Genomic DNA, 11460 nt, shown 5'->3' on the forward strand with positions numbered 1-11460 from the left:
CGTATTGAGGGAAGCAGCTTCAATCCTGGCGACACCACTTAGCGTGATGTTTGCACACTCGCTAAGCAGAGGCAAACTACCGGAAATATGGAAGCTGGCCCACATCACACCAATTTTCAAAGGAGGTCGACGCAGTGAACCCTCAAGCTACCGACCAGTGGCCCTTCTCTCCATACCTTCAAAAATTATGGAATCCCTAGTATTCGACGGCATACTAGAACACTTATCATCCTCAAAGTTCTTCTCGCCTCAACAGCATGGTTTCAGAAAAGGTCATTCTTGTACGACCAACCTGCTGACTGCGGTGGATAAATGGACAACCATCCTTGATCGCAAGGGGAAGGTTGACGTCATTTACCTGGACTTCTCAAAAGCTTTTGATAGGGTCAACCATGCATGTCTTATCAAGAAGCTTGGACGATTGGGTATAAAACCCCCTTTAATTGACTGGATCACTTCATACCTAGAAAACCGACATTTTAAGGTCAGGGTTAACTTCACTCTCTCTCAGGCTATGGAATGTCCTAGTGGGGTCCCCCAGGGTTCAATACTAGGACCTCTTCTCTTCTTGATTTATATTAACGATCTTCCTCAACAAGTTTCATCTGATTTATTGCTTTTTGCTGATGATGTGAAACTTTGGAGAGAGATACGTACTCACAATGATATACTAGTTCTGCAGGAGGATCTGACTCGACTTCAAAGTTGGGCAGACGACAACGGACTTACCTTCAACACTTCAAAGTTCAAGGTAGTCCATCTGAGACATGTTGCAGACTATAGTTATAACTTAGGTAACTCACCTCTAGAAGTTTCCCAAGTTGAAAAAGATTTAGGAGTGTTGGTACCCTACGACCTGAAATCGTATGCGAACTGTGACAAAAACGCCTCTCAAGCAAACCTTGCACTGGTAACATTGAAGCGCATTTTTGGCCAGTTTGACGGTAGAACCTTCCACATAATCTTCAACAGTTTTATTCGTCCCCACTTAGAGTACGGAAACATAGTATTTCCTCCCTCCCTCCAAAAGGATAAGGTCACTCTGGAACGTATACAACGTCGAGCCACGAAATCAGTTCGGGGTCTCAAATTCAAACCTTATGAAGAGCGCCTCAAATCACTTAACCTTTACCCGTTAGAGTATAGGCGTCTTAGAGGTGATCTTCTTATGACTTATAGTATCCTTAATACTTCTGGTCATCCCCTTAAACAACTTCTTAAGCTTAGTCATAACACTAACCTCAGAGGTAACACCCAGAAATTGGAGACCCTACATAGCAGAACAGACTGCAGACACAACTTCTACTCCGTTAGAGTTGTCAAGTGCTGGAATTCGCTGCCGACTGAGCTAGTCCAAGCGACCTCCCAGGAGTCCTTTAAGAGAAAACTTGACTTATTCCTAAGGACTAAGGATAACATATTATTATGATTTACCAAATTCTTTTTTCCCCTCTATTATCGTTCATATACCTAGGTTCTTGCCTGGAGGTATTGGTGATCCACTGCTATCAGACACGGAAGCCCGTTAAGCGAAAGCTTCTTCTATTCCGTCCTCAACCATTTGAACCATTTGAACCATTTGAGCTGTTGGCGCTACGTTTCACTCTGAACGCCACCGTAATGTCTTATAGGTCTCAACTTGCTGAAGTAGATTTAGGGAATCTGCTTATTGAAGATAAGTGTCCCTTGAACCAGTTTAATGAAGGTATGCCGCATAAAATTAATTCAAACCACCAACATAGCAGTTTCGTCCTTGGATGATGATCATTATCGAACCATTTCTCTCGATTGTACCTATCATTTCTTCAAGCTATTTTTCGAAGTAATTTCATTCTGCTCTCACGGTTTATTTTAGCTACCAACGGAATTAAATGATTCTGTATCTGTTTCCATCGTGAGTGATTGTTTTAAAGTTTTGATGCTGTCTTATCAACAAGTTTGGAAATATTATCCCAGTAATAGTTACTATTACTAGTTTTTAGTTACTGGTTTTTCTCAGTCTTCATGAAAAACCGTGCTGGGTGTTTGTTTTCAACAAGTGACTAGCAAAACTGGTTTACTTTTTGTCGTGCAACCTAGACCCAGATTCTAATTTGTGTGTTGAGGTCAGAAAGCCAATAGCCTGTATCAGTCTTTTCCTAGTGAGCCCCCGTGAGTTCTATTTTTGCTAGCGTATACGTCAGGGGTAAAAGCACTACTTCGTGTGTTAAATCCCAAGAGTCTATGACACTGAGGAAACTTATATTCCACGTGTATTTTGCTCGTTCTTGGCTTTTGAACTCACCTATTAATTCTCCCGAGTTTTCTTTTTCTGATAGGGTAGAAAGGGTGTTTTAGCACCAAATTCGTTCACTGGTATTGACGAGACTATAGTTTATAGACGGACCAACCAGATTTACGATAACAGGTCTTGGATTTGGGCGCGAAATTAATTTATTCATTTGGCTAAATAGAGTTTTGGCATCTAAGCTGATGTTTATTTGTGATGAAAACCTGATATCCAGTTCCAAACCCTTAATATCAACCGTAAATAATAATCGCAGTTACTCAGATTGGTTTATAGCCCTCATTTGGCCGTAGTAAGCGGATATTCTCAAGGTCTTTTCAGCGTTGCTCTAAGGTTGTCCATACATTATAGTGTCACCCTGGTATTCTGTACACTCAAGCCAGATCATCTCAGTCGACATCAAGATGAAGTAAAAATTTCAAATTTTCAAGCTACCTTGCGTATGATAAGCCGCGAAATTTAGAAGTTGCATGGGTGGCCGTTCTCCGTACTTTCATGAAATATCCGAGTCTTAAAGCCGTTTTCATGTTTAGATCTCATTATGGCTGTGCATACTATGGTGAAAATGTGTGTATACAACTTGACAGATGTCCATCTTAACGCCTATAGGGATTCGAACCCCTTAGCTGCAACCGCATGCTGGTGTACTATGATCTTAAGGTTGTAGTTCACTTTTACCTCTAGATCATTGAGACAGAACTAAGGGCATTGACGATTCCCCGATAGTGAGGTTATTAACTTTAAATCTTATGGGCATGTTGACACACTTAAGGTCGTTGATAGGCACCAATAACAATCTAGACCAGGTAACCTGAATGTATAGGTTGGCCTGGAATGCACACATCTACATCATTCGTTACTTCTCGCCACGATAATCCTTTCCTGAAAACATACTGTTCACTGTCTAACAAGTTGGTTTCCATAAGGTCATAAAGGTCTCTCTGTTTATTCTTTCTAGTAATAACAGGTCTTCAATCTGATGAAAATTGTCTTAGTCCTGTTTCGTGAACTGGGTTGACAGTTTCACTCTCCTACTCCGTATGTAACTCCCTCTGACTGCGTAATAACCTGAATATCGTTGTGAGTAGAGCAGGTATATATGGTGCAATTCTAAGTTGTAGCTCATCTTATTCTGTTGATTTTTCTTGTCTAAAGGGCTTAATACATTTGATGCATTGTGTTGATTGAAGTCCACAGTTATTTGCTGACTTAACGACACTTATTCGTGGCCTACTTTTTTTGTCGAGAGGCTCTTGGTAATAGACTGCCCTGAAGTAATCTTTCATAGCTTATGCTTAGTCCTAGTCCTCCTGTATCATTTTAATTACACTCCTTTCCATGATTAAAGTGGGAATCTATGGGTGTTGTTATTCAGTAATTGATATATGAGAACAGTTGCTTCGGCTACTTGATTGGAGTTTGTGCCAATTGATTTTCATGGATTGTGTTCATGCACTTATTTCAGATCAAATTGTAATGTTTCACTTCATTTGCTGCATCAGCCCCCAAATGCCCTGGTACGGCCGAGAGTGGGGAGAGTCCACTCTCCCTCTCCAAATGCTCTCACATGGCCACATGTGTATAGCCTCTACCAGGGAAGTCCTACTCACTACCTCCTCGTGGCATTACTGTTGTTTACGAAATTGAGAGGACGAAAAGCGAATGTCCGGCGCTTTAACCGGGCCGGTGGACACAGGAAGTCCACCTAGGGGAGTTGGAAAACCCTGATTCCAAACCAATGGTGCACATGGACTCCAGGATCCTGAGGGAACAAATGGCGTATGAATCAATCGTTGGTCACCGGCTACCATGAGAATGCATCTCCTCACGATGCTCCATTGCCTTGTGGATTAGACCTTCAGGTCAAAGGCTCGGGGTGTGGCCCCCTAAGAAAACCACCTGCTTCAGTCTGGGCACCTGGGCAGTATCCCAGCCCTCATACAAATCAAATAAGATTTGTGAGGCGCATACTTATCTGGTGCTTCCTTGTACCAATATTTATGTGTTTAAATAAATAAATAAATTTGCTGCACCAAAACTGATTGCGACATCTCAGTGTCTTTTGGGTTAGTAAACGTCACATCTGATTTATTCAGGGATAGGCCTTTTTTGAGATTGTCCAGAGTGTAAATGGTTGAGTTACTTGGTTGTATAGCTCCCGGAACTGGCTTCACTCCTTTTCTACTGATAAATCGGAGTCGATTTTCGAGGCTTCAGAGTTGATGACCCTCCATTTGTTGCGACGAACTACGGCTCCTGTAATGAACATCTTCCAAAAAAAAGTTTTTTAAATTCAATGCTTTAAGAGCTTCATTCTTCTTCAAAGTTTATATATGAACCATACTTTCAATGTTTTTTGCAGCTCCCAAAACCTACTTTTCGTCTCCCCAGAGAGAAAAAGGTAGATGCTTCCTTTGTCATACCATATGCCATGTAGATCCCCTCAGCCAAAGAACTTACTAGATGGGACAGATTTGCACGCTTAAAAGGAATCCAGAATCGCAAGAAGTCCCGCAAAGTTTGGGATCCTGTGTCCGAATCATGGAAACCAAGATGGGGTAAAGACCGGATCGATGATGTCAAAGACAAATGGGTACTGGAAGTTCCGGATAACGCAGGTAAATATACGTTATCGGTTTAAAAATTGCCTTGCCAGATCCCTATGAAGACCAGTTTGCCAAATTAATACAAGCTAAAAAGGAACGTAGAGCCAAAAACGAGCTCCAGCGTCTCCGTAATATTGCCCGAACTGTCAAAGCAGGACAAGGTAAGTCACCGACTGTTTTTTTTCAGCGAAATTGTTTAAACAAGTTCGTTTGCTAGCAAACTATTCGTATGATTATTGGCTTTCATCAGATTGAGTAGTGTTTATACTGAATAATATACCTTGGCTTGAAAATATTTCCTAAATCCTGTCTTTCTTCATGATTCCCTACATTAAAAACGCATGGTAAGATGTGCGTCCAAAGGTGTACTGTGAATTTACCTCGGGAGGTACCATCTTTTTACTTGCAGTTATTTCTGACGAACCTATCTTAACTAACTTCAAACGTAAACAACTCAAAATATTATACAAATATGTATTAATTCAAGCCATCATACCATTCAACACTAACTGGAAATCAACAAAACAGTGTCTTAAAAAATCAAAAGTAATAGTAATGGTAGTATAAAACCAAGTAGACGTTTTATTGAAGGGAACAAAATCATAATAAAACATGCTGAATCTTGCTAAGATTTAAGGAAAGGTAAAGGTCGAGTATATCTGTTCCCACGATGAGTGTTTTTCAAAGTACTTGTGTATATTATTGTTTATTTTATCTAAACACATAAATATTGGTACTAAGGGGCACCAAATACATATGCGCCGCACAAATCTTATTTGATTTGTATGAGGGCTGGGATACTGCCCGGGTGCCCAGACTGAAGCAGGTGGTTTTCTTAGGGGGCCACACCCCGAGCCTTTGACCTGAAGGTCTAATCCACAAGGCAGTGGAGCATCGTGAGGAGATGCATTCTCATGGTAGCCGGTGACCAACGATTGATTCATACGCCATTTGTTCCCTCAGGATCCTGGAGTCCATGTGCACCATTGGTTTGGAATCAGGGTTTTCCAACTCCCCTAGGTGGACTTCCTGTGTCCACCGGCCCGGTTAAAGCGCCGGACATTCGCTTTTCGTCCTCTCAATTTCGTAAACAACAGTAATGCCACGAGGAGGTAGTGAGTAGGACTTCCCTGGTAGAGGCTATACACATGTGGCCATGTGAGAGCATTTGGAGAGGGAGAGTGGACTCTCCCCACTCTCGGCCGTACCAGGGCATTTGGGGGCTAATAACGACAAAACTTTAATTATTTGAATATGTTCGAATTTCCTGTTGGTTTTAATACCCACAATCGCTGTACAGTAGCTTACAGAATGACGCAGTTGTATTTGGAAGTTGTTTCTGTCATATTGAGTAACTCACTGGTGTTGTTCTATATTGCTAATGCACTTCATCTACCACACCTTAAACCTTGAACTCATATTCATGCTTAAAATCTATTAAATATTGACGGTTAGCCTTCAAACATTTATACTTCGCTAGGCTACTACGGGTTTTGAAACGAATCATTTAAATTTTAGCCTAAAGTTATGTAATTATGTTATCCTAGAACATAATTTTAACAATGCAGCTATTTAGCTAAACTGGGTAAATTTGTATACTGACTTCGAATTTTTCACGATTATCATGAATAAACCAATCCTTTTTGGCGTAAAGTTACTAAAGCAAGGCCCTTTAAATGTAAAACTCCAAAGATGAAGGTTGTATCTAAATCGTTGTCAGATAGAGAATATCAGTCATATATTATAGGTGATCAATTGTTTTAAAAAGTTTAGTGCTTCGAATGTCTGGAAATTTTCGTTTATCCAACTAACAGAAATAATCCATATTACCGCTAACTTGACGAAAGAAAGACAACTCCCAACTGACTTCGCAAGAACAAAAAGCCTTAAAGAAACTGAGAACTAGAGGAGATATTGTCATGGTTCCAGCGGATAAACGACACACTACAGTGATTAAAGACAAGGAAGAACATATCAAGAATGCCGAGGAACTACTTAAGGATAAAAGTGTATACAAACCAATGGACATAAATCCAGTCGAAAGGTTAGACAACTGAATCTCAAGGACTTTAAATGAGCCTTTCAAAGTTGGGCAAATATCAAATCAAGATCAATGGAGAATGAAATCCAACAAACCAGTCTCTCTCAATTCTACGGTAGGCCGAAAATACACAAACCAAACATCCCACCACGTCCAACTGTAGCAGTCCCCGGAACCCCAAGAGAAATTTCACAAATATTGAAACATTTAGTGGATTCATCCAATCAATAAGTCAATCCCATAGATTTTTAAGATGATAGTCTAGTTTTAGTGGTTAATTTGACTGAGGTACTAGCCAGAGTTTGTGGGCTAGACGTAATCTTATCTAACCGGTGTTGACTTCTGATCATCCCGGTTTGTGTCAGAAGACTAAGGGGCTCTTACAATAACCACAAAGAAATCAGTTTTGGTAATATAGTATCTTAAATATAGTCATCTGATGCTGGCCGAAATAATACAGAGTATATATATATATATATATATATATATATATATATATAACAATAATCTTGTTTTACCAGCTCCTCCTATTGGCGTATTAACGGAATCACAGTCATCTAAAACTGAACTGTCGCGTGCTTTTGCAATTGCTCAAAACTCTGATGCATCAATGGGTCGTTTTTCTGCTCCAGTGGATAACCGAAAACTTTCTAAGAATGTTGAGTAAGTTTATTTTGTATTCTGCCTAACATCTGTTTTATTATAGAAAACGATCTAAGAAAAGAATTCCATTGAGTCAAGTTGTTCAAAGTACCAAAAAGAGTAAACAGAATAAGTTGATGTCTAAAAAAACGAAAAAGAATAAGATGAGTTCACGCCCTTCTAAAAAGAAATAGTTTTTTTGTCAATAAGCTTTGTATATATACATACATAACTATTTAAAAATACACTTCTCAGTCTCTATTCTTATTGTTGTTTACGTAGACTTAATAAGGAAGTTGAAACATGTGAAATGTATTTGAGAAATAGCTTAAAATATCAGTTTGATTTAGGAATAATTCTGGAATAATTCTCAAATATAGTTTACCTAATAGTAATGCTTTCAGAATTAAAACAAGTTCTATCTGGATAATAAAGTTTATCTCATGATCTATACCGCTATTGGTTTCAAAAATATTTCAGGAAACCTGTTAGTAAATTTACATGGATTCTTCAGTGTGCAAACAATCTCAGGTGTCATGTTAGATCATTTACTGTGTTTTGGATTTAATAACTTCCAACATTTTCTTTTCACAGATAGTTTTATCAAGTTTATTGGACTTGATCTTAATTCTCAAGCCATGCCAGTACTTTCAACTTTTAATAATTGTTGATATTGTGTATACAGCACCAGAGAGAAACATGTAATCATTGATTGAAAACGTTCGTTACGTAATCTTCTAGCGTCTGGAATACGGCTTTTAAATCATGCCTTTATCCAGCCCAAATGTCAGTAAATTAGTGAATCAAGGGTAATAAAAGAAATACAAAACAATCAAATAGATCTTGTCTTTTTTTATAACAAGTTCAGTTTTCTCTTTATATTATCTTAATTTACCGAACAGAATCATGCTGTTTGTTCACATTTTCAATACATCATGTTGTCTTTAATATTTCAGGTGTTAAAATTCAGAAATGATTCAAAACAATGGTCTTTTCTCATTTAAAGTTACCTGAGCTATGGAACATCGAAATATCTTAAATTGTGTTGATAGGTCGAATAAGCATTAAGCTTAATAATCAGGTTTCGATTTCATTAAGACTTAGGTGACTTATGAAATCTTTCAATTTACTTCTGATCATGTTTACTTTTGGACTCTAGTCAGGCAGTCATGTGCAACGTAGAGCCTGGCGAATATGTACGCCGGTTCAAGCTGTCATACCATATTACCACAGCGAGACAAAATTGCCAAGAAAAATCCCAGTCGTAGTTGTATCGGGAAAGATTAGGTAGAGCAAAGGAAAAAAGGTATTAGGAGATTTCGGGGCTCAGGTTCTAAGAGGAGATAATGACTGTACTCACCTGAGTCATATCACCCAAAGTCCCCGACCATCGATTACACTAATCACACGGACCCCTTCCAAAAACTATATTAACATCGCTCATTACAACTATCAGTAACTTCATAGACTGGTGTCACATCTTGGTTGGCCTCCCCAGCTTTATTCCAACCTATTTCCCACACCAGACCACATCACGTATCGAGTTAAAAAAATGGTTGGATGTACGTAACATTTGTCCCAACCATCTCAATTGATGAAGATTCACTACGTCATCAGCCGTTCATTCCTAGATCTTATGTCTAACTTCGCAATTGCCTACTGTGGTCCTAAAATGCACGAGTGGTACTTCAGTGACACCTATGATCGGGTACTAGTGGCTTGTAAATATCCACTATTCTAAATATAAGCGTATAATTTCACTGTGTGTCACCTATTGGTCTATATTCTATCCATTCTTTATAAATAAATAAACCGCCCTCCACAACAGTTATGCTTTCAAATAATTATCAGACGGGTGTTTTGTGGAGATTTTAGTAATTTTATGTAGTTGAAATCATGAGTCGATTGAAGCTAGATTGTTGAACTGTGAATTCATGGTATTAACATATAAATTTCTGTAAGGGGGTCATAAGTTCGGATATACCTTTGCTCACAATTAGTTGGTCTATCAGATTCCACCACTAGCTCGCACAAACTTCCTACTTTACAACTTATTCGAGAAACTTTACATGGTTTTTGAATTAATTCAACGAGTTTGATGATTCATCTAGCATGGTGTACATCATATGTAATTTAGCTTCGCCTTTATATAAATTCACTTCTTCGGAGTAACAAAAAGATATTAATGTTCTTTGAGACTAAATGTTATGTAATTTTGAACATTACGGAGTTATTCTCAATGCGATTAAAATTATATTTTAGGAGCCTCTAAAAATCACAGGTGAAAATATTTAACCTGTTTTTCAGATACGGATCTATTGTATTTGATTGACAAGAAAATGAATAGGATACCCCTTTATGCTCGAAATCTTTAAAAAAATTCCTTAGATTTTTATTCATAACTCACGGATAAGTAAGCGTTTAAGATTTCATGTACATACCGAATAAATAATTTATGTAACCTTCAGATCGATATATATTACTCGTCTATGGTGTTAGTTGATAAGTTGTCTTATTTACACCCTTCCCTTTATCTAACACAACAAAGACCATTAAAGTGGGTTTTCGATCCTAAAAAACTCATTCTTTAGGACTGATGACGGATTTATACGCGTGCCCAACATATGACTATTGAATTAAATTTTAGTAGTCAGATAGAAACTCACCATGAGCTCTGCGTGATTTAAAGTCCATTTTAGTGGTCTCCATTGTGTTAGACAAAGAGACGAAAGGGTATACATAAGATAAATCATCAACTCGTACTGAAGGCAAACAATATGTTTTGATCTGAACAGTGATTTACTCTAGGATTATGACTATCTATAACCCAGACTAATATAGACCTGAAAATCTAGTTTGCAACTCATAGGGCTTTCTTTGTCACTCCCACCAGAACATCAAATTAGCAATAAGTATTAGTGCCGAACCACAAGACATGTTTTATGTAGTAAACAACTCGGTTCATCTACTGACTAGTTTTATATTAGGATGAGAGTTTTCAAAGGTTTTTCAGTTCAAGTTTAGTTTTGTCATGGACAAACACCACTTTGAGAATCATTGAGATCCACCAACCACCAGACAACTAATTTGTCTTAGATAACAACTCATTATCAGTTTTCGCATCTACGAATGGTAACAAATCCACGACATTCAGATCTCACAGAGCACAATATCTTTGGACCTTTGAACTGGAATACAACGAACCACTATTCCAATTTCAATCATTTTGCAAAATCGATCTTTATCTTGTTTTTTTTATTGATATTATTTTGTGATAAAAATTTTATTTGCCTTGAAAAATATTTTTTAGAAGTACTTTTTCACATTCTGATACTCAGAACTAGTGATTATTAACACTAAATGTTTTTAAAGATAGTTCGTTATGACCTCTCAGAAATCATGCTGTGAACTAGATGTTGTTATATTATTTTTTACTTGATTACTAATAAAATACATATTATTGGTTGTTTCAAGCTAAATATTTAATGACAGCTTTTCAAGTGATAAAAACAATCTAGATTAACGATGATAGGATTTAAATTCATTTAGTATTGTTTGTTTGAATGTTCCCATTGATGTTTAGGACTGCAACTAGTCAGTCTCTTATTGGTATATGTGCATACTGTGCGTATTGCCTCGATATAGCTTTAATTCACAAGCATTGTAAGCAAAGATGGATAGTGACTGGCGGATTTCTTCCTATTTGGGACTCATCAGCTGGATGTACCTGCATCTCAAAGTTGATGTTTACGCTATGACTCATTGGCAGAGTGGATAACGCGATGGCGTTTGAAGTGAAAGGTACTGGGTTTCAAGTCTCAGAGTGAACATCAACTCTGAGATGCAGGTACATCCAGCTGACGAGTCCCAAATAGGACGAAACG

General features: G+C 38.0%; 1 protein-coding gene across 2 annotated transcripts; it reads left to right on the forward strand.

The window, feature by feature from the left end:
* Positions 1 to 1620: 1620 nt before the first annotated feature.
* Positions 1621 to 8522, forward strand: Smp_058680.1 (ribosome biogenesis regulatory protein,putative; the record flags this gene model as incomplete). Of its 2 annotated transcripts, none has more annotated exons than XM_018790831.1 (8): positions 1621 to 1705; positions 1743 to 1822; positions 1856 to 1894; positions 4650 to 4688; positions 4725 to 4905; positions 4944 to 5054; positions 7456 to 7597; positions 8171 to 8522. In XM_018790831.1, the coding sequence occupies 8 exons, from the start codon at positions 1621 to 1623 to the stop codon at positions 8172 to 8174; spliced, it is 681 nt and encodes a 226-aa protein (XP_018645852.1). The 2 variants fall into 2 exon arrangements, with proteins under 2 accessions (XP_018645852.1, XP_018645851.1); XM_018790833.1 differs by lacking the exon at positions 8171 to 8522 and adding an exon at positions 7641 to 7770.
* Between the last annotated feature and the right edge of the window lie 2938 nt (positions 8523 to 11460).

The sequence above is a fragment of the Schistosoma mansoni genome (assembly GCF_000237925.1).
Source record: "Schistosoma mansoni, WGS project CABG00000000 data, supercontig 0013, strain Puerto Rico, whole genome shotgun sequence".
NCBI lineage: Eukaryota > Metazoa > Platyhelminthes > Trematoda > Strigeidida > Schistosomatidae > Schistosoma > Schistosoma mansoni.